This window comes from Lygodium microphyllum, chromosome 16 (assembly GCF_053477565.2).
Source record: "Lygodium microphyllum isolate KBCC chromosome 16, Lygodium_microphyllum_v1.1.10, whole genome shotgun sequence".
Taxonomy (NCBI): Eukaryota; Viridiplantae; Streptophyta; class Polypodiopsida; order Schizaeales; family Lygodiaceae; genus Lygodium; species Lygodium microphyllum.
This window is the reverse complement of record NC_141150.1, coordinates 22,840,240-22,864,824: the sequence shown is the minus strand read 5'-3', so window position 1 is coordinate 22,864,824 and position 24,585 is coordinate 22,840,240. Positions and strand designations below refer to the sequence as shown.

The following is a 24,585-nucleotide window of genomic DNA, read 5'->3' as shown; positions in this document are numbered from 1 at the left end:
TAATCATCAAACTGACTGATGAATGCAAGAACAGTTTTTCCATCTCAAATGCCATTGAAAGTACGGAATTTGAAATTTCTTTTACTTATCTTTGTTTATTTGTGGATGGATTGAGCTTCGAGAGTCGCATCGATGGTACGTCGGATAAGATCTTTAGATTGTGGTTTCTCTTTGTCGATAGTCGATCTTTGTAAATTGGCCAATTGAACTTGCAATGCTTGCCGAGCTCTTCGTTCTTTATCCAGCTGCATCATAATTAAATCTAGCTTTTGATCCATCGTAGGTTCAGGAAGATCGCCTGCAGCCATTAAACCATCCATATGTGGTTTCGTCATTCTGCAAAACTTCAAAAGACCTCACACTCTCAAAATCCAATTAGCGGGATGAGCGTAGCTCAAGATCGGGTGTACAAGGGTTATATATTTTTGTGTGGGGCTTTCACAATCTTCGTCTTTGGCTATTGCGAGATTTGTAATCTTTGAAAAATCTGCATTTTGACCTTCTGCATGTGCTGAAACTGGTTCAGCAAGTCTGCGTATGCGAACAGTACCTTCCAGGGAACAACTTTGCAGTTCGGTACTTTTGCGCAGGAACAGTGCTTCTAGGAGTTTTGAATAGAAGTCAGTTCTGACTTCAAGTTACTTGCCAGACCTGCAGAGTAAGTAATTTTTGACTTGCAGATTTTAGACTTGTAGACTTTGTAGATTTTGTGTGACTTGACTTAGAGTAGTAAGCTTTGAGCTTGATCAGCCACATCGTCGAATTTTAGAGGGGGGGGGGAGGGGGGCGTTTTTCTGACGCGGAATTTTCAAATGCTGCCGCCCTGCCGTCGACTGAGATTTTTTGAAGCTTTTAAGCTTCTTTAAGCTTAATAAGCTTTATATTAAGCTTTTATGCTTATGAGTTTTGAAACTTATCTCTGTATATCCATGACTTGTAGAAGAGGATGTAGGAGTGGTCCTTCGCCGTTGCAGGCCGGTCCTTCGCGATCAGAGACTGGAAACAGAGGTTCTTGACCGCCAGGAATCCACCCGTATCGACCGTTCACGATGAGATTGACCGTAGAGCTCGATCGTTCCAAGAGCTCCGCCTTCGCACAAGATGGGTAGCGATTGGAAGCTTTCGATCTCAGCTTCGCTCTGATACCACTAGTGCGTAGATCGGATGCCGTATGCTCACGTAGTGAATGCCGGAAGGTCCCCAAGAACAAAAGAACTTTACTTTTTGCACAAAACTCAAGGTAAAAAGCATGCACGACATGAACATGCGCCCATCAAAATATAAGTGTGAACTCGAATACTCGCTATCCTCCAATGCTTTCCTCCGCCACTGCTGCTATCTCTACACATCAACTGAAGCATTCACAATCGTTAGTAAAATAATACACTTAAACCGACAAAAGTGAATACCTAGCAGTCTTCAGCTACATAAATAAATCAACTGGTTAAAAATCAATCCTAACCTTAATTTATTAAGAGTGCACACTCTAAACTCATAAACGTTTATTCATTTAATATGTATTTTACGGAATCACCCGCTATGGAATCACCCATGTACACACTAAATTAATGAAATGCCCGAAAAGGATAGGCGTCCCCATCAACTTCTCGCACAAAGAATCCACTTTGTGTATGAGCCCCGGTCAACAAAGTTTACGAAATCCACTGTAAAACCTCACGGAATCCACCGTGGCACAGAATCCACGGTGAAATATGCCTCCTGGCATCACTTACACCAGGTAACATGTATCATCTTGCTTTTAGATATGTATCATTGCTTCATATAGGAAATCTAGGTTTCTACCATCGAACATTGTCATTTTTTGTTGCTGTTTTTAACCAAAGACACAAGGAAGCAATGACATGATCGCCAAATTGTTGTGGACCCTAATCTATATGGAATGCGTAATAGGAGTACAATGCCTCATATAGAAACATAGGACAATACCATAAACAATGCAGTAAATACATCATAATGTATCAAGCAACTAATAGAAAAACCCAAAAATAATGGCATAGGAGTATGAGAATACATCCTACAACACTCATAATAGCAAATCAGATATATACATCATAAAATATATTGGAAATAGATTAGAAACACATAGAAAAATACAGTGCCAACTATCAAATCTCATAAATAATAAAAAATCTCCATTCATACATCCTGTTGTAATAATGAAGAATAACCAAAAACATGAGAGATACTCATAATATCTCTTCATGTCACACTTGAAAACTGACTACATAACTACACTTCATGAGTCATTTAAAGACTACTCGCATATAGAAATATTAAGACTATAGTAATAGACCATGGTAAGGGCAAACATCATGCATCAAGCCATACCTAACAACTATGACACCTTGGAAGACCAAGAAAAGAGATGCCACAAGCGTGGCAAGATAGGCCACATCCAAAGGATATGTCCCAATCATTGATGCTTCCATTGCAATGAGCTAGGGTGTATCCAAGTCAATTTCCCTAAATTAGGCCAAGGAAATGTGGAACTAGCAAGGAAATAAATGTGCATAAGTTCAATACTCGGTATACTTTAAGAGTTGAATAATGGTGGAGATGTATAGACCACTATAACCTTCCAATATGTACAGATCCCTAGAAGAGATCTCGATGCCATGCAATGAGCCTTTTGTAATATCTTGGGATTACTTGAGGGACTTTGTAATTTTAATATTTAAATATCACTAGAGTAGCATAATGAAAGCAACGTATGTCCTAAACCATAGATCCTAGGATCTAATAACAACTTGCCATTGAAATCAATGGCCCTCAAGTTCTCTCAAGATGAGGACATCTCAATTCCTCTTTAAACTCCTCTACGTTGACATGAACAAGCACACCTCTTATGTTATTTTATGGCCCACACATTCTACTATGACATCAAGCCACTTCTCATCGTTGCTTTGGGAAATAAGCCAACCTCGGCCAACCCCTCTCTCTCTTTCTGAGCATTGATCATAGCCTTGAGTTAACTAGAAAATATGTCATAAGCAAGCCACATATGATAAAGGTGCCATCATTACAAGCCTTGGGCTTGTGAAAACTATAGTAAAAGAAGAAATTCAACTCCGAGAAATGATAGACTAACTACTCCATGATTACCATTAAGATGACCTCCTAATCATCACATGGAAATATTTTATCTAAACATAAGTAACTTATTCTAGTGGCTACTCATTTTTTTGGGGAAATAGGTTGTTGGTACCTCTGCGTCAAGTGGCTACCCTTTTTAAGTCAATAGCTACCACAAAACTCTCCCTATTACTACTCATATTCTCCCTCTTTGTCTTGGTTGAGAGAGAGAGAGAGAGAGAGAGAGAGAGAGAGAGAGAGAGAGAGAGAGAGAGAGAGAGAGAGAGAGAGAGAGAGAGAGAGAGAGAGATCCTCGATAGCATCATCAACTTTCTCATCAACACTTGTGTATCATCATAATGGAAGAGAAACCTTTAAGGAATGCCTATGAATCAAAAGCATACTGGGTGAAGTATGTGTAGCATTGAACAACTGATAACACCCCAAAGGAGTGCTTTAATTTTAGGACTTGTAATTGAATCACCTCCAGAAACTCCAATTGCTACACAAGTTTTCCAAGTGGCTTTGTATAAACCTTAAACTCTTGTATTAGGAACATGGGTAACACTTAAAATATATATATATAGATATGGATAAAAGATGGTATCAAATCCATCTTAAAGGGAGCTTAATAGGCCATATGTGTTCACGTTATGCTCAAAGAAGAGTACACCTTGAGGATTTATACGCAATAAAAGTTGTTATGATAGGATAGTAATAATGATAAGCTCCCAATTATGTCGATTGAGTTAACTATTGTTGCAACAGTAACTTGTTTCTTAATTTTGAAGAGACCCCATCACCTTCATGAGATGATATTATATGCCCTATTTTAAGTAACAAAGGAACTTATTTGCTTGAAACGGGAATATCCCCATTTCATAATAGTTGTTGGGATATCGTTGCTCTTCGTGCTACAATGAGAGTAGAAAAGCATGATTATGTACTAAAGTTAAATCCCTAAAATAGTCTACAAGAACATAGTCTAGAAGGAGTTTATATTCTCTAGGATGAGAGAAAGGACAAGATGGTTTACGCATATACGTGTGTGGAATAGAATAAACTTATGAAACTCTTTTAGTAATAAAGGAGATTAAGACCTTATGGAAGCATTCTTGTAATCAATGACTTAAGTATGTGAGTAACTAGATGAATCCCTATCAAAAGAGCTAGGATTAAATTATTGTTTATACTATTTTCTAAGAGATTGCGTAACATTGTCTTTGTTTCTTTGACCTAAAATTATGTGAAGGACCTTCTGTTAACAAGTCTAATCAAGGAAGTTATTTTTCAACATTGAACTACTAATTGTGATAGGATTAATTAGACAAAGTAAACCCCGTGTGTGTGTGGGTAGGTGGTAAGCAGGAGGGCATCCATCCTATGGTTGGGTGGCCGTGATAAGTTAGGAGGCTTCTCATCACTATAAATAGGGTTAATTATGATTGAACAATGTGACCTAGGATTTGGTTGTAGAACTAACTTAGTGTTGTTTTAGCAGGGTTGGGTTTATGCATTTCAATTCACTTGATAGGATGTTTATGCATTTTATTCTCATTGAAGATAACACCATGATTGCATGCTACCTTCTTACCTTCAAGATCCCAAAGACAGTAACACCCATCTCATGTGGATCACCATATCCAAGAAAGATGCACTTCTTGGATTTTAGATCAAGCTCGTTTTGCTTGTCCCTAGAGATATGGCTCGTAACCAAACACTCACAAGTGATCATAAAAGAGTGTCTTTCTAGAGCACACCTCTTTTGGATTCTTACCATCCAATGCCTTGTTAAGTGGACTATTAATCACGTGAGCAACTATCTTAATAGCATTAAGACAAAAACCATATGTGAGACCCACATAAGATAGCATAATGCGAACCCTTTACTGAATAATCCTATTCATTTTCTCAACCACTCCATTTTGAGATTGGTTTTCTGGAGCAATTAACTCTCTTTTGAAGCCACACAATTATAAACATTCCAATATGTATGACAGGTATATTCTCCACCATTATCAATTCTCAATAAATGTAGCTTCTTTCTTGACTAATCTTTCGCATAAGGGCCATTGTCAATGAAAGTAACAAGTAAGATAGTCCACCTAAAGAAACCATAGTAGCCATATACATGCATGCATCACTATGTTTTAAATCCAAACGTTTGGATCTTCTAGTACCAACACCCCTTTTACGTGAAACTTTAGTAAGCTTGTCATGCATATAATGCTCACACATACCTAGAAGTGAAAATTAAAAAGATGGGAGATCTTGACAACATGAAAATATATTCATTCCAATAAGAGACACATGGTCTAAACAACAATGCCAATGTGATAAAAATGGCTATTCATGAAGCACAATATGGCCTTTCACATCACATATATGAAAAGAGTACAATGTGCCTCGTTTTGGCCCTTTGACAGCTACAAGGGACCCTTTGTATACCTTCCAAGCACGATCAACAAAGATCTCATGGTAGCCATAATTAGTAAGCTCTTGTTACCTATTTGACTTGTTCTTCAAGTTTGATACATGCCATACATTCCTAAATACAAAAAAGGAACCATTAGCCAATGACAAGTATACATCTCCCACATCAACAATGTTGCAAATCAATTTATTTCCCAATTGGATGTATCCCTTTCTTCCATCATTATATGGGCCAAACCATTCCCTATGGGAAGTAACATGAAATGATGCTCATGAATTAAGAATCCAATCCTAATACATGCCATCATCAATAGCAACAATGTAAGCATCCTTAGGTGTAGATACATAAAGCACATCATCATCTTCACTGCTTATGGTGTTGACCTCTTGAATATTTGCATTTTGTTTCTCCTCGTTCTTGCTATCATTTTCACTTTTTTGCTTTCCTTTGTTATTACTTTTCCATTGGAAACAATCCTTCTCGATGTGACTCTTTTTGTTGTAGTAGTAGCATTCCATGTCTTTTAAAGTGGAAGACATAACCTTGAGTTTCCCATGTCATGGGACTTTTTGCTTGCATTAGACCTCCATCTAACTATAAGTGCACTGGAGTTCTTAGAACTTGCATTGTTCTTTTTGTTCACCTCTTTTGTAAGCAAGTTACTTGCCACATTAGCACTAGTAAATCCACTTGCAAGTGCTAAGTTATTAAGGAAATTTTGAAAAGTATCCTAACTTTCAAGGTGACAAGTAAGAACATAGCCTTCATCGAGCCATTGTTCTCTTTTGTGTTGTCAGCTAAAGAGGGTATTAAAATCATTGAGATTACTAGGAATTCTCCTTCTTCATGCTAAGGTCAATGAGTTTCTTCAACCAATATATTTGTGATGTAACACTTTCCTCTTCATATAAATTGCGTCTTCAAGACTCGATAAGCATTGCCTTTGATATCCTTTACATTGAAACATACTGACTTAGAGAGAGTAAGCATGATGGTAGTGCATGCAACCTGATCCATCTCATCCCATTCATCCTTGTTCATATCCTTAGGCTTTGTACTATACAATTTAATTGGCTCGATCTATCTCTATTTTATACCAATACATTATAAATAAGCTATTTCCAAGACAAAAATTTAATACAATCTAGTTTCAATGTTAAAAAATGCATTTTTTAAAGCAAAAGAACAACCCATAGTCGTTGCGATATGTACCAAACATCAAGCAACCAAGACACTATCATCTGCAAGTCCAAAGAGATAATTATAATTGTAATTTGAGTGTCGTTGCAACTGCTAAGCAATGGCTAATGTAGCACCAAAAAATCCAAAACCGATGACAAATCACTCCAACATATATTACTTTTTTGCAAATTTTTTGACTATTTTTCATGCATAAAACAATCCTCGAAATAATTGCATCTGAGCATGGTGCGCAGATCGGACGCAGATAGCTCACGTGGTGAATCCCGGAAGGTCCCCAAGAACAAAGTACTCTACTTTTTAGCACAAAAACCCATGTAAAAGCAAGCACGACATGAGACAAGAGACAAATTGGGTTCAATCTCCCCCATGCCTTGTGTGAGCGCTTCACAAAGCATGTATTTAATGTATATTTCCAATCTTCATGCTCAAAAATAGCCCAATTACAAAAATATGACAAGCTTTTAGCTTTTGAGTTTGCTTTCTACCAAAAATAGGAAAATAAAGCTAATGGACGGTGCCCAAAGAGTCTGGCACGCCCAATCTCAATGTCCAAATAGAAATAACATATCCAGGCGCATAAGCGCATACAAAATAATAATAAATAATCGATGTCTCAATAGACATAACAAAATATAGGCGTGGCGCCTATCAAAATATAGTCCAAAGGTCGAAAACCCGCTAGACTCCAATGCTTTCCTCCGCCACTGCTGCTATCTCTACACATCAACTGAAGCATTCACAATCGTTAGTAAAATAGCACAATTAAACCGACAAAAGTGAATACCTAGCAGTCTTCAGCTACATAAATAAATCAACTGGTTAGAAATAAATCCTAACCTTAATTTATTACGAGTGCGCACTCTAAACTCATAAACGTTTATTAATTTAATATGCATTTTGCGGAATCACCCATGTACACACTAAATTAATGAAACGCCCGAAAAGGACAGGCGTCCCCATCAACTTCTCGCACAAAGAATCCTCTTTGCGTATGAGCCCCGGTCATCTAAGTTTACGGAATCCACCGTAAAACCTCACGGAATCCACCGTGGAATATACCTCCTGGCATCATACCCCCGGGGTGGGATAGCAATTGACCTCAATTGCTATTAGCTCAATGTGGAGCTAACAGAGTGGGGAAAGCATTTAGGTCTCTAGCGTGCATCCATTGTGCTTCCTCTACAGGATGGTTCTTAAATTTCACTAGATATCTAGAATACCTTCGGCCAGTTCTAGTGGTCATGTAATCAGTGTCTATGATGGCTTCTGGTTCAAGTATTTCAATCTCTTCTTCTAGTAAAGGTGGGTTTTCATAGACAGGGTGGATAGGTAATTGTCCTCTAAATGGTCTCAATAAACTAATATGAAATGTATTATGAATTTTCCAATGGGATGGCAGTTCTAACTTGAATGCATTGTCATTAATCTTATGAATGATTCTAAATGGTCCGTAGAATCTAGGAGCTAGTTTGACAACTGGATGTCTATCTACACTTTGCAGTCTACGCTTTTCTATTCTAAGCCAAACATAATCATCAACTTTGAAATTCATGGCTTGTCTTTTCTTGTTGGCTTGTTTGGTATATGATTGTTGGGCTTTAGCAATCATATCCTTTACTTCATCAAAAATAGTGTTATGCATAACAGCAATATCATCGGCACTTTGTATTCTATTAGACAAAGATGCAACAGGGGTAGATAATCTATGTCCATAAATAACTTCAAAATGTGCTTTCTTTGTAGATGTGTGCGGTGTATTGTTATATGCAAACTGTAATAAATGTAAATGAGTATCCCATGTCTGAGGTTTAGAAATAGTGTATGCACGTAAAAGATCTAGAATGGTGCTATTTGTGGCTTCTGTTTGTCCATTTGTTTCTGGATGAAATGCAGATGAGAAATCAATCTTTGTGCCTAGATTTTCAAACAGTGTAATCCAAAAATTATTACAAAATCTAGAATCTCTATCTGAAATAATCACTTTTGGCAATCCATGGTTAGTAAAAACAGTTTTCAAAAATAACTGTGCTGCTTGTGATGCTGTTAAAGTTTTCTTACATGCAATGAAATATGCTTGCTTACTAAATCTATCTACAATTGTCCAAATCATGTCATGGTTAGATTTAGTATTTGGTAAACCAGTAATGAAATCCATAGATATATGTTCCCAAGGTTTAGATGGAATAGATAAAGGCATTAATAATCCATACTGTTTACCATGATGTCTTTTTATTCTTTGACAAATCAGACATTCAGAAACAAAATTAGACACATCTGCATCCATATGCGGCCAATAAAAATCTTCAGTTAACATGCGTAATGTAGAAATGATACCTCTATGACCTTGATATGGGGGACAATGAATTTCATTTAAAACAAAAGATCGGAATGGAATAGTAACACACAGTCTCTTTTCAAAGAACATGAATCCATCATTATATGACAATGAATCAACAGGAATGAAATTATTTTGAACTAATTTTTGCCAATCAGAATGAAAAGTAATATCCTGGTGATATGTGTCTTTCATAGCAATTAAAGAATCAAAAGATATGATAGAAATGTTATGAATTGCAGGTCTTCTACTTAATGCATCAGCAACTACATTTTCTTTTCCAGGTTGGTATTGAATGATAGGATGGAAACTTTGAATGAATGAAGCCCATTTGATATGGCGGTCAGAAATTTGGGGTTGGCTAAGTAGATGTCTAATGCTTTGCTGGTCGGTCTTTATCATGAATTCTGAACCCATTAAATAATGCTTCCATTGTTTTAATGCTTGGACAACTGCTAAGAGTTCCTTGTCATAAGTGGAATATTTAAGCTCAGAGGGTTTCAGCTTAGAACTAGAATATGCTATTGGATGGTTGTCTTGCATTAGCACAGCTCCTATTCCTGATCCGCTAGCATCGGTCACAACTAAAAAGAATGGTCTGTTAAAGTCAGGCAATTGTAGAACAGGGGCATTGGTCAATGCACGTTTGAGTAAGTCAAAGGATTTCTGCTGATTTTCAGTCCATTGATAAACAATGCCTTTCTTAAGAAGTTTGGTCAGTGGTAAAGCAAGTAATGAGAAATTACGTACAAACTTCCTATAGAAACTAGCAAGACCAAGGAATGAGCGTAATTCATGTACATTTTTAGGAATAGGCCAATGCAATATTGCATCAATTTTCTTAGGATCAACTTTTATTCATTCTTTTGATACAATATGACCTAGATATTCTATTTCTGTCTTAAAGAATTCACTCTTGTCAGGATTTGCAAATAATTGATTTTCTTTCAGTAATTGAAAAACTAATGATAAATGCTCATAATGCTCTTTTTCACTTTGACTGAACACTAAAATATCATCAAAGAAAACAATCACACAATATTGATATTTTAGAAAAATACGGTTCATCATTCTACTGAAAGTAGCAGGTGCATTAGTTAATCCGAATGGCATAACTAAGAATTCGTAATGGCCAAACTGTGTCCTGAATGCAGTCTTAAATATGTCGGATCTATCTAGCCTCACCTGATGATATCCAGACTTAAGGTCAATTTTACTAAATATAGAAGATCCTTGCAGTTTGTCCATAAGGTCATCAACTCTAGGTATAGGATACCTATTCTTTACAGTGATCTTGTTTAATGCTCGGTAGTCAATACACATCCGATAAGTATTATTCTTTTTCTTGACTAGGAGCACAGGTGCACCGAATAGAGAACTGCTAGGTCGAATTAAACCTCTATTTAGTAATTCTTCTACTTGACTCTGGATTTCTTTTTGCTCTATTTGATTGTGCCTATATGGGGCTTTGCAAGGTGGTTGTGTGCCAGGTATTAGGTCAATCTTATGGTCTTCTGGACGTGATGGAGGTAAACCTGGTGGTAAGTTTTCTGCAAAACAGTCCTTAAAATATGCAAGAAATTCCTTATGCCTAGGGTACATATGATTTTCCTTTGCGTGCAATTCATTCACCCAAATGAGATATGATTTAGTGTTCTTGCGTAGTACACGTTTTGCTTGAGTATGCGAAAGCAGTGGAAACATATGAGATGCATGCATACCAAATAATGTAATAGATTTTCCTTGAAAATTTATATTCATTGTGTGTGTGGAATAATCTATATTGGGATTATGTTGGTGTCTCCATGGCATTCCTAGAATAATGTCGCTAGACTGTAATGGGACAACTAAGAAATTTCTTCTTTCAATATATGGACCAATTTGAATTTCTAAATCTTGAACTTCTTGTGTGCCATTGTACCTAGTGCCTAAAAATGCAGCTTTTATGCGATAGTGCGTAGGTACAGTATGCAATTTCAATTCCTTTACCAATTTTGCTGAAATAAAGTCATGGGTACTACCGTCATCATGCAATATAATTCTTTCTTTTCCATGCACCATACATTTCATAGTCAACAATGAATGTAAAGTAGGCATACCTGGTAAAGTGTCGGAAGTAGTAGTAGGATCATCTTCTTCTTCAGTGAAATCCGGCATATCCTCATGCTCGTCTTCGTCCATAGCTCCAAGGTAGTTGATATGTGCTGATGGCTTCTTTGAATGACAATTTGCTGCGAGATGCCCTGGCTGGTGGCACTTGTAGCATACGATGGGCTTGGCTTTGGTCACATTATTTGCAATGGCTGGGAGTCTGGGTATATTTGGATTTGCTTGTGGAATAGGCTTAGGATTTGAATTGACAGTGGATGGTAATGCAGGTGGTTTAGGCCAATTCTTGCGGAAAGATGGTGATGAGAAACGACCTGGATTAAACCTTCTGAAATTGGAATTGAATTGTTTAGATCCATAATTACCGTTTACTTGGAATGGCTGTGGTCGTCGATCTCTTCCACGTAACTTATCTTCAGTGTCGTGAGCTAAGGAGATGGCGTCTTCAAGGGTAGCAGGCTTGAACATATTCACCTCAGCGTAGTAATGTCCAAGAAGTCCAGACATGTACTTCCGCTTATGTGTCGTCTCTGGTACGTCTTCAAGCATGCGTAGCTGTAGGAGTGCATTCCAAAAACGCTCTGTATACTGTGGAATAGGCTCACGATCGCGCTGTTGAAGTAAATCCCATTGCTTGATAGCCTTCTCATGAAATTGCGGTGGTAGGAAATTTTGCATGAACTTCTTCTTGAAATCTTCCCATGTAGCAGGACATTCTATGCTCTTGCGGACTACAGTCCACCAAAGTGATGCTCTATCTATCAGATGATTAGTAACACACTTGATTTTATCTTTCTCGGGATAAGTTTCCTCATGGAAATAGTCATCAAACTGGCTAATGAATGATAAAACAGTCTTTCCTTCTCTTATGCCATTGAAAGTGCGAAACTTGAAACTTCGTTTACTTATCTTAGATTCCTTGCGAATGGTTTGTGCTTCAAGAGTGGCGTCGATGGTACGGCGAATCAGATCTTCAGCTTGCGGTTCTTCTTTATCAGTGGACGCTCCTTGTAGCTTTGTCAATTGCGCTTGCAAGGCTTGCCTAGCTCTTCGCTCTTCTTCCAATTGCAGCATGATAAGATCCAGCTTTTGTTCCATGGTAGGCTCGGGTAGATCGTCTTCAGCCATAGGATCATCCATATGTGGGGTAGTCATCCTGTAAAACTCAACAAACCTTTCTCACTCAAAATCAGTTAGCGGGATGAGCGTAGCTCAAATTTGGGGTTACAAGGCTATGTATTTTTGGGTATTTTCTTCTTCAATTTTCAGAAATTCTGCAATATTTCTGTCTCCGTTTGCTGAAAGTACTTCAACGAACTTGCAGATAGGTAAAACAGCTTGCTGCGAACAACTTTCCAGTTCAGAGTTTTTGCATACGAACAAGTCTTCTATGAGTTTCGAGCGTTAGTCAGTTCTGATTTAGTCTGACTTGCAGAGTTGCAGACTTAGCAGACTTGCAGGGTTGTTGACTTGCTGAACTTAGGCCGACTTGCAGAACTTGCAGGACTTGATTCCAAGTGACTTGCTGAACTTGACTTCTGTAGTGCGAGACCCGGAGTATTTTGACTTCTCTGCCCTGTGTAACTTGCAGAGATTTGTATGATTTAGCTTAATTAGACTTAGTGATTAAGCTTAAGAGCTTAATGGTGGAATAGCAGGCCGCCGTTTTTGATCGTGAGGGGGGGGGGCCGTTTTTTTCCGCGCGTGATTTTCGGAGGCTCCTCTTGCTGATCGATTTGGAGATTTGAAGCTTATAAAGCTTCTTAAGCTTAAGACTAAGCTTTAAGGTAATAACAAACTTGATTATGAAAGATCTTATCTATGTTTGCAACGACTTGATGAAGAGAATGGATGAGTGGTCCTCCGCCGACAGAGATTGGTCCTTCGCGATCTGACAGTGGAAACAGGGGTTCTTGATCGCCAGAAGTCTGCCTGTATCGACGGTTCGCGACGAGATTGACTGTAGAGGCCGTTTGTTCCTGGAGCTCCGCCTTCGCCCGAGATTGGTAGCGATTGGAAGCCCTTGATCTCTGCTCCGCTCTGATACCACTGGTGCGCAGATCGGACGCAGATAGCTCACGTGGTGAATCCCGGAAGGTCCCCAAGAACAAAGTACTCTACTTTTTAGCACAAAAACCCATGTAAAAGCAAGCACGACATGAGACAAGAGACAAATTGGGTTCAATCTCCCCCATGCCTTGTGTGAGCGCTTCACAAAGCATGTATTTAATGTATATTTCCAATCTTCATGCTAAAAAATAGCCCAATTACAAAAATATGACAAGCTTTTAGCTTTTGAGTTTGCTTTCTACCAAAAATAGGAAAATAAAGCTAATGGACGGTGCCCAAAGAGTCTGGCACGCCCAATCTCAATGTCCAAATAGAAATAACATATCCAGGCGCATAAGCGCATACACAATAATAATAAATAATCGATGTCTCAATAGACATAACAAAATATAGGCGTGGCGCCTATCAAAATATAGTCCAAAGGTCGAAAACCCGCTAGACTCCAATGCTTTCCTCCGCCACTGCTGCTATCTCTACACATCAACTGAAGCATTCACAATCGTTAGTAAAATAGCACAATTAAACCGACAAAAGTGAATACCTAGCAGTCTTCAGCTACATAAATAAATCAACTGGTTAGAAATAAATCCTAACCTTAATTTATTACGAGTGCGCACTCTAAACTCATAAACGTTTATTAATTTAATATGCATTTTGCGGAATCACCCGCTATGGAATCACCCATGTACACACTAAATTAATGAAACGCCCGAAAAGGACAGGCGTCCCCATCAACTTCTCGCACAAAGAATCCTCTTTGCGTATGAGCCCCGGTCATCTAAGTTTACGGAATCCACCGTAAAACCTCACGGAATCCACCGTGGAATATGCCTCCTGGCATCAGAGCAACCCTTTGTGTCTCCAATGTAGCCAATTTCCTTGTTGAAAAATTTCGACTATTTTTCATGTAGGGGATAGCCCTCGAAACAAGTGCATATGAACAACCCTTTGTATCTCCGATGTAATCAGTTTCCTCGCTACAGTGTAAACATAATACGCTTGAGCTAGATTTTTCAAAATAACTATTTCAAAAAATTTCAATGTGAACGAGGTTTATGAAGCAAAGGGAATTAAGCAAGGGGTTTATCACATGAACGTTTTAAGGCTTAATGAGAAGTTGAAGGTAATGAAGAAAGAAAATATAGTTTCTCTTGTAACAAAATTAAAAAATCCATGCAAGCTAAGAATGTTTTCATCACACCTAATCACTACAAGTACCTATTTAGGTATTGATCAATTGATTTCAAGCCTCCAAAGGTTGATTACCAAGCCCTGATAATCACAAATTTTGATATCTTCTTGTTGTTTAACTTTAACATGCCTTGTGCTTCCAAACACAAGCAAGCTCTAAGCTTAACAAGCTCCTTGCTTAATCTAGCAACTAGGTCCCACGCTTATGAGCATAAGCTAACGCCTTGCTTATGAAGAAAAGGTTGCCCATGTGCTTGCATACATCAAACACATATAACCTCTTCCCAAGCATTCCAAAACTAGGTAGGTTTTGCCTTGAATCTAGCCACTATTGCATGTCAAAATGCTTTGAAGTCAGGCTATGGAAGCCCCTTGATTGAGCCTCAATGGCTCCCCAAATTGGAACACCTATTTAGCTTAAGCGAAGAGCTCGCTAGTGAGATTAGCACCTCTTTCCTATTTGGATAGTAAGCACAAATGTTACAAAAGATGCTCAAACCCTCGACCTTGTGATGAGGCTTGACTCTTCTGACTCCTTGTTCCAGCCACAACACAACTTTGGTACCACTCAAAGAGGAAGCAATGATGGGATGCATAGTACAAGGTATGAGCTTGCAATATTGTGTGTGAGAGAGAGAGGAAGCACACACAAAAGTTTTGGTGGGTGTCCTAATACCCTTATTTTTCATTATCTTCACTTGTACGATTGTATAGTGTGTACTAGTTAAGGGGTGCCTTTGGCCATTGGCCTTTACCTAATAGTAAGGAGTAATTTGAGATAGATATAAACTTTATGGCTTTTTTTGCACTCTAAAGGCATAGCAACAAACATAAAATAACATATGAGACTCAAAAGATAATGTCTGATGCTCTACCAGCAAGCCATCGAAGCCTTAACCTATCAAAGTAGGAGCTTTGTTCTTTTTAGGGGTTGCAAAGGCTCCTTCCATCTCATGTATTCAAAAAGGGAATTCAAAAAGGGTTTTTTTCACCTTTGAGTTGCTATTGCATCAAGGGAATCAATGCCTTGGTTCTTGCTTGTAGAAGCTCCTAAAATCCTTGGACCTTCATGACAAAGAAAACATGAAACTTTTATGACTTGATAGTTAATGAATATCTTGTTGGTCCTTGATCATGGAAGTCTTTGCAATTAGGCAATACTACAATGTTTATTCTTACTCGCACGTGTCAACTTTGTATCATTAATGAGAGGTGTCTCATGCATTGTGCATTGACCTTGCAACCATGCTTACATATAACATCCTCAAAGATACCAAACATAGAGATTTGAAAGACTTTTCAAGAAGAATTAACTACTAACAAAAGCACACAAATGTGCATAGACTCATCATCCCTTTGTTAGCATTCTTTCCTAAAAGTTAGCCATTGAACTCAAGTTTACTACGTGCAAATTTTCAAAGAGTAATCACATTGTCGTGCACTATAAATATAGTGATTCTAAATATTCTTTGATAAGAAGTTCCAACAAGTATTTGCACTCTTTCCTCAAGGTAAGCCACATTAATTAAATATTAAAGATCAAAACAAAAAAATCCTAGTCATTGTACTATTATAAAAGCATATGCTCTAATAGACAATCTATACTATTAGTTAACGAGAGGTGGGAGGCGGGTGCCATGTGGCAGCCCCCACCTCCCCCACAAGAAAAAAAAGAGAATGCGGGGGCGGGTGCCACGCATCCAACACCCGCCCCCACCCGCAAAAATCGCGCCCGCCCTGGGGCGAGTTTAGGCGCGGAGCGCCTAGTACTACATAAAGCACCAAGAAAAAATAAACTTGGAAGGGCAACGCTCATGCGAACTAGAACACTCTTACTTTGTGAAAATTGCGAGGGAAAAAATATGGTGTCTTTTGGTAAATTTTCAAAATTTAGAGGTTATTTTTTTGTGGACGAGTGGGAGTTTGGTAAATCCACCTGCCCCGCAAAACCAAGAGAAAACCGAGCAGAATAGAATAGTTATTTACTGACTTGTTCAGCATTTGCGAGGGTCTTCCCCGCACCAAGCTGATCGCGAGTGCATATCCAGGTAATTTCCCGCGGAATGCTGCTTCTTCTGATTTTCAATTGCTTTTCTGGGCGATCTTTCACTGCACGCCTTTACATACCTCCCGCGTCACGCATTTCAGAATTCATATTCAGTGTTGTTGTTGTTGTTGTCGCTGCCTCGGTGCTGGTTTTCTGCAAAATTCTGTGCATATATACGGTAGGTTAGATTGGATTGATTTTACTGCAACTTTGAGATGGTACATGTTTAGACAAACATAGTTCCCATATGCAGAGCGTTAATCTTCGCAAACCACCACATTTTCCAGACTGTCTACATTGGAACACAACAATTATGCGCTGATTTATTTAATTCTTCTGCCAAATTCTGTGCATGTATATGGTAAGCTACATTTGACTAATTTTACTGTAAGCAGCTGTGAATTGGTACATGTTTTGACAAACACGATTCCAATATGCAGAGCTCTAATCTATGTGTAAACCATGTTTTCCAGACCTCTTACGTTGGACTATAGCAATTATGCCTTGGTTTAGTCATTTTCCCCTGGGTTTTGTCAGTTTTATTCCCATGCATGGCTACATAGTTTTCAATTAGCTGGATTAAAAATGTCTGGAAATTCAACTTTAGAGACTGGGTTTGCACGGGCAGGTTTGCCATATGGCAATTGGCCATGTTCAAAGTCATGAAAGACTAGGAAAAGGCTGGAGAGGGCAGTCCTGGGGGCAGAGACAGCAGGTAAAACTTGATCACAGCAAGCAAACTGATCTGTGCGGTCATTTGCTGCTGGAAACAATAGAGAAACCCTAATTTGCTGCAGGCAACAGTCCTAATGCACCAAATTGGGCAAGCAACTTTTATTGGAGGCTCATTTGATGCAGGCAATTGCTGTTTGGGCACCTTTTGGGCAGGAAGACCAGAAAATTCTCTCCTACCGCTTCTTTGACCTCCATACTTGATGCGCGTCCAATCTGGTGATGTAAATTGATGTTTGAAGCCTCAAATTTGGACCTGGAGTGTTGCTGTTGGAATTTTGCTGATGTCAAGTTTGTAACCAGCAAGAATTAGGGAATGCATGGCTGCCTTGGGATTAGGTTGATGACAAGTAGCCCAAAGCGTCAATGAGGGCACTAGATCAGGTTGATGACAAAAGGCAGCATTGCATGATGGAGGAGAGTCTTGAATGCTCAGAGTGTGCTCAAGTTACAAGAGAAGAATGATGACCAGCTGGTGGTGAATTGCTATGAATAGTAGAAATATGCCAGATCTGACCAATTGCTGCTTGTAGAGGCCCAAAATACTGGTCGATTGATCTATAGGTAATAATATAATAAAATGATGATTTTGCCCCTATTGGATAAGCTGGTTGTCTCATCAAACTCATGTGATGCACCCTCTAGTTATTGAAAAAGAAATGTAAAGGCTAGAAAAGAACCCTCAATGAGTATGAAAGCACTAAAATATTGATCGAAAAAGAAACCCATTGAAATGCATGCTCTAGAAAGAGTTGCCTCTTCCATCAAAACACATGAAATGAAAGATAGAATGTCAGAGCTCTTACTGTCCCCATCTTGACTCAAATCAAGGCTCACAAGTAGGAGATGGGTTGGCTCGTAAATCCTAATTTTTGTTGTAAATTAGGGTTCAACAGTAGAAATTCTTCAAATTGCATCCTCTTGGAATTGAATTTGGTTGAGATGTCTTGAGGGAAGTTGTAAATTGTCTCAAAGAATAGAGAGGGAGTTGAATAGAGAGAAAACTTGTTCATCACCAAAAAATGGAGGGGTCAATTGTTGTCCTTGATTTTTTAGTCCTTGATGAAATCTCCTATAGCCAATGAGACCTCGAAAGCAAGCATCTACAATTGGAAGTGCACCATCAGCAATCTCTCTATAAAGAGATGGTTCAACTATTGTTTGTGCTCTCCCAAGGGTAGAATATGCTATCACCTACATCAAGATTTATTCTCTAATAGATATTTATTCCAAATTAGCAGTTGCCAGTAGTGATAAAGCTCCCTCAATTGGTCATGCTTGAAAATCCTCCTCTCTCTCTCTCTCTTTCTCTCTCTCTCTCTCTCTCTCTCTCTCTCTTTGTGCCTTGCCCCACCTTGTCCCCGCCTTGACCTTGCCTTGTCCCTTGCCCTACCTTGACCCTGACCTGTATGTATCCAAAGATCCATGCCATGTATGTCAAAGAGAGCTTGTCAAGGCAAGGCCATGTACCCATCGGTAAAAGCATGTACCACACATCAACAAAAGAGATAAAAAGCACGACAAAAGAAAAGGAGCATAAAGAAAATACTTTCCGTTGCTACAACCAAACAAAATATTTTTCCCATAGTGGATGTAAAAACGCTACCAAGATGTAAAGTTTCAAAACTTAACTTGACTAGGCTGCCAAAGAGCTAGTCTCTTGGTCCATGTTCACATGCAAGGGGGGCAAAAGCCAGCAAGGGTAGAGATTCATCATTTGAAGGGGGGTGTTGAGAAATCAAATGATGTATGCCCATAGAGATTGAATGTATGCCGATAGAGGTTGGATGTATGCCCAAAAGAGGCTTGCTCATAAGTGGCTTTGTATGAGAGAGATGAGAAAGATGCTCTAGAAGCTCTAGGAAGAGATGTTCAAAATCCCGTAAGCACAGAGAAGAAAAATGGTACTATCCAAAAAGCTATAAAGGCATGTACTTGACACCCATTTAAGTAATGGTACAAATTAATTTGAGTCACTCAAGATTGTGTTTATGAGTCCAAACTAATCTATCTTGGAACCTAATTCACTTGAGTTACAATTTCTCATTCTGATAATGTATCGTGTGTTTGACTTGCGTCCACTATAGCAGATCTAGTTCTAGGTTCATAATTCTCAACAAATCCGAGGCTTATGTGACAATGTATCAGCCACCACATTCTTTTTTTCATCTATGTGCACAATTTGAAAGTGAAACATAGATAAGAAGTTGGCCCATCTTATGTGCTTCTCAAATAACTTATTTGAGTCAAAAAGTAGTACAATGTTCGATGGTTCGGTTTGCATTGTGAAATCATCCCCTAAGAGATGGTGTTTCTATGTCAAAAATTTTAGAGATTTATTTATCTCCTAGATAAGCATTGGTAGTTTATTGTTGTATGGTTAGTACTCTCAGGCACAATTACACATTTCGTAATTTTCAAATCGGGCAGCTCAATGTAGTCTACAAGTCATTTTCGGCATTTATAGACTGATAAAGAACATAGTTAGGGTTAGGGTCAATCAAAGACAATGAACACTAATTTGAAAATTGAATGAATGAATATATATGATGCTCAATGTAGTAAACACACTAACCTCAAAATTTCTCTAGGATTGGGGCAGAGAGTGTGAGTTGGAGAGTGTCGTACTTTGACAAATCTTGAAATGCAGCAAACAGCTGCTGAAGATGTTTGGGAGCAGCGAATGTAGGTTTGAGGAGGTTGGATCAGTGTTAGACAGGTAGAATCAGCAGGAAATCAGCAAATGCAAGTGGCTGAGATGACCCGGCAGCCATGGGACTGCTGTAAACAGCAAAACACAGGCTGTGGGGTGATGTGGCAGGGCTGGTGGAAGCAGATGGCAGCAAAACACTGATCAGATGATGACATCAGCAATTGCGAAAGGAGATTGGGTCAAATGCTAACTGGATGATGATCAGCAGCAATAATTGCTGCAGTTTTTGGTTGTATATGTAGCACCCTGAAATCTGTCACTAGGTACAGAGGGTTGGAAGTAGGCATTGCGTGTAGGACAGCAGTAGACAACAACTTGAACTGAGATATCCTTTGAGAACAATGTGGACAGCAGAGATAGGTACCAACAATCTGCAAAACAAGATAAGGTTGAGTGGTGGGCAGCTTGTCTATTTATAGGAGTGTGGATCGTCCCAAATTAGAGTTTGGCTTATGGGACACAAACACTCTATCGGAACACTCACCGTTCAATGAAACTTTGGTAATAATTGAGTTTTGGGGCTGTAATAAAGAGCTAATCAGTTTATAATGCATTGTTTAGCTCAACACCGCCTCTCAGGCTCAAAACTGGAACCAGAAAGGGATTGTCAAGATAGTTCAAGCCCATTTTCACCCCTAGGCATTTGACCCTAAAATAGCTTGAGCATTGGGTAAAGGATGCCCAGCGGCTACCTAGTGACCTATCAAGGCTATAGAGGTGATGGTTATCTTACCAAGGGAGCCCAAAGTATCACCTTAGAGAGGCCAAGGGAACATCGAGTGATGGCTTCTTGCATGCGTTTGGGATATGTTAAGATGACACTTCTTCAGTATCCCTTAGCTTGCTTCTTGAGAGACACAGGCCTTAGTTGACACACTCCACTCCTTGAGCATCCATTGCGTCTTACACCTCTCATATACTAGTTTTTTTTTGTTGAAGTCATCTTGTTCATTCTCTTTCCAGCTCTGAGCTCATGTGCTAGTTGTGTGGTTTGCAAACCCTACTGTATTCTTGCATGCAGTGTTCAAGTAGAAGTGGGCCTCAATTCCTGACTTGAGATATAAATTAAATTCAGCTGACTTAGTCTATGACAAGGAAATGTTAGCGTTGATCCCAGATCCAAAGTAGCGAAACCACCCTTTTTATGAGAGGGATTTCAAACTTATGATGGATCATTGGTCACTCAAGTGACTACAGGATATACGCATGGTGTAAAATGTAGCAACTCATGTGATTAGCAGGAAAATCCTAGTTTCATAAACATGATACACCCCCCTTTTTGTAGATTTTGGGCAGCTCTCTAGGAACTTTGAGCCTGAATCTGTGCTTTATGAAAATTAGAGGCTTGATGTGTGTTTGCATTTGCTTGCATGATCTTGTCTTTTGAGTTGCATCATGTTAGCACTTTATCATCCTCATCTATTCATATGACTCATGCTCCCTGGATGAATCAAGATCAAACATTGAAGCCAACATTTCAGGTTTACTGCATAGGAGGTTCAAGTTCTATTTCCTTTGCATTTTGCACTATATTATTTGGAAGGTCTCTCAAGTTGTGTGTTCTCTTTTATAGCTGAAGCTTAAATATCTGAATTTCCGTGGACTTCAAAATATTTTCTATGAAATGCTGATGGCTGTGGTTTGTGGTGAATGATTTCAAATGGAGGTCTTTGGGAATTGGGGACGTTCTCCTCAATGGTTCATGTTTTTCCAGGAGATGGTGTATTAAATGAAAGACTTGAAGCTTTGCATCAAAGGGCCAATCTGCTAGCTATTGAGAATGTGTGGCAATATTACTCTGTTTGCAAGGAAAGGTTTCGAGTGTCTAAGTTTTTTATTGTTTCAAAATTGACATTTCGGGGCGAAGATAATGTCAAGGCCTATGGCATTAGGCTTGGTTCTTCTAGTTTTGATACTTACATCACAATCTGAGTGGAAGCAGCAACCCAAGAATGAGCTTGAGCTCACAGCCGCAGCTTCCAAACAACAACAGATTGCAACCAAGCGAGAGCTTGTCAAAGAACAGGTATGCGTCTGTTGGATACTTGTTGCAGTTTTTTTTGTTTGGGTGACAAATCAATTAGACCGATTTTGATTGAGTATGCCATTTATAGAAGTCTGAGGCTTAACTTGAGAGAGTGAAATTTTTGTTATTATAGCTTTAGACTATTTAAAGTTTAGCTGTGCTTTTGGCACTGTCAATCTGAGTGGCTTCAGGCTATTGTTATGGTTGGGATTATACTACAGGACTTACCTGCACCTTATGATGGAAGTTGTAAAATATCTGCTGATTAAGCAGATGTACCTGCTCAAGCAGAACTTTTGAACCTGCATTTGGTTTTACACAACGATGGATTTCATTAGATGTTCTCTTATTTTTTTGCCTTAGTCTAGTATCCAATTTGATTTTAACTTACAATATTTAATACAAAGTCATTGATCTTTTTGTTTGCATTTTGTACAGATAATTTTATCTCAAGAAAAGCGGATATTTGTGTTGAATGAGTTGGTAAAGAATCTGCGGCGGCAATTAGTGCAATGTGAAGAAAACACTGCAAGAAATGTCACGGAAGTGGCAGCTGATCCACAGGTAGAAACCACCAAAATATATGAAGATGTTTAGGGTATTTAGTTCCAGTTGATGTCACTTTTTTTGTGGGAAGAGCAATTTGCGATTATCAACCAGCAAATGTTTAAACCAAATGAGGAGATGCTGTTAGTGTGGCTCAAAGGAGATTGATTGGAGTTTAATGTGAGTAAACAGCTGGTGTAATACTACAATGCATATGGATTTTGAGATCCATGTGGGAGCCGTAGCATGCTTAAATGCTATGCAAGGTTGAGAAGCTTGATAGCATCCAAGATTGTTCATTACTTGGTGTGTTCAAGGAATGCTTAAAACTGTGTTATATTCTTTTTATGACATAGCTACATGTATATCATGGTTTGAGTGCACATAATTGATGCTGTGTAATTCTATCTTTGTGACAAATTGTCCAACATTAGGGCTCTTCCAGAGCTTAGTTTGTATGTGGAAGAATGATGAGCTAACATGGTGGCTCCTTTTCAATTTTCACACATGGGGTTCTATGGAGAAAATCCCCTTCATTTGTGAATGTGTGAGATTGAATCAATTCAAGAGGTAAGTGGTTACTATAGTTGAAATGACTGCTTTCTAAATTACAACTGGTCGGGTCAATACCCTGTTTTTGATTTTGAATGTGTGCCAGCCTATGGACTCCCAAGCAGATCCTTTTTACATGAGCGGAAGGGGATAAGAGGTGGGCGGCAACTGTATAACATCTTGGTCCTATCTGCAAGCAAGGCTAATTACTTGCTACGTTGACCTCACTATACCTAACAGTTTATTGGTTTTTGATTCCAAAACAAGTAATGATACGAATCTCTTCAACACCTTTTTGGAGGACTCTTGCATATTACCTTCAAACTGGTCAAATATACTTGCATATTGTGTTATCTTTGAGCTTGTTTACCTTGTATGTGTTAGTCTATCTACTTCACCACTTTATCCTTGTACATTAATGGATATCAGCTGCATCCACTTGGCAAATTGGCCCGAGTTGAATTTATTAGAAATAGTCACACCACATGTTAAACAGTCCACTCTGATTTGGTATCAACATCCCACCCATTTGAGTTGTCCTTGCAATTATGTTGGACATCACATTCTCTATTGAATGTTCAATGAATATATGGTACCGATGTCCATTCATTCATGATTCCATGTCAATGACACTCATCTCGTGTAGACTTCTCTCTCAAACTCTAGAGAGCAAAAACTGACAGAATTTGCTCTATGTAACCATGGAAATAGGAATAAAGACGGTATTAGCTGTGTGACAACTAAAAATAGTCAATTTGAAAGGTTGATCCACCCACATGCTAATGCATTTAAAATATTAACAAAACTGCTCTTGAATATATGGAGATTTTGACTATTCCATTTGTGCTTTTTGCTTAGAAAGTGCAGCAATTTGTGAAGATGAACGTACTGAAATTAGTGGTGGTGAAGTAACACAAATCAGCAGCATGCGTCAGGTATTATTAATTCATTGAATATGTTGGTGAAGTTGAGTCACATTCCAAGGTGCACTTCGGATGCAGCATGCCATTTTATTGACCTTCATGCTCTTGGAAAGACTCTTGGAAATATTTTTGTATTGAAAGGTTCAACATAATCACATAACACCTATTGTAATGTTGGAGGGCCTTTTGCTCTAAGTAAAGACATCTTTTTGTGAAGTGTGCATGGTGGATAGGCAGAGGTATCACAAAACTGTGACATTTTAGGATTTTTTTTAGTAATTACTTTTCAAATGGGAGGTTGTTGATATGCTTCCTTACCTATAGAGCTATTGGAGGTGGTTGATGCATTCCTCTACTACATACTTTTTTGGTAATGCATTTTTTGCCTAATGGCTATATATTTTAATGGGATTTCGCTTAAACACCATTTGAAGGATGGTAGGTGCTTTTGAGACCGTGCCATTAGTTGGGAGGAATTGATATTGTGACCAGCTTGAACTCACACCCACTTCCACCAACTAGGCAACGGCTCATTGACTCTGTTACATACTATTTGGTTGTCACATTATAGGGTCTCTTCTAGCTCCACACTTGTGTTGCGATGTTAGAGG

General features: G+C 38.7%; 1 protein-coding gene across 3 annotated transcripts; it reads left to right on the top strand.

Moving 5' to 3' along the window:
- Nucleotides 1–16,350: 16,350 nt before the first annotated feature.
- On the top strand, nucleotides 16,351–22,919 carry LOC148022620 (uncharacterized). 3 transcript variants are annotated; one of them, XM_087695580.1, is made up of 3 exons: nucleotides 16,351–16,483; nucleotides 21,642–21,953; nucleotides 22,392–22,919. In XM_087695580.1, the coding sequence occupies exons 2-3, from the start codon at nucleotides 21,798–21,800 to the stop codon at nucleotides 22,548–22,550; spliced, it is 315 nt and encodes a 104-aa protein (XP_087551706.1). In that variant the 5' UTR covers nucleotides 16,351–16,483; nucleotides 21,642–21,797; the 3' UTR covers nucleotides 22,551–22,919. The 3 variants fall into 3 exon arrangements, with proteins under 3 accessions (XP_087551706.1, XP_087551707.1, XP_087551708.1); XM_087695581.1 differs by having other exon boundaries at nucleotides 16,353–16,483; nucleotides 21,594–21,953; XM_087695582.1 differs by lacking the exon at nucleotides 16,351–16,483 and adding an exon at nucleotides 16,553–16,660.
- Nucleotides 22,920–24,585: the final 1,666 nt, after the last annotated feature.

Coding starts and splice junctions, on each gene's coding strand:
- LOC148022620 (XM_087695580.1), top strand. CDS start 21,798: ATGTCAAGGCCTATGGCATTAGGCTTGGTTCTTCTAGTTTTGATACTT. Junction 21,954..22,391: donor GAGAGCTTGTCAAAGAACAG/GTATGCGTCTGT, acceptor CATTTTGTACAG/ATAATTTTATCTCAAGAAAA.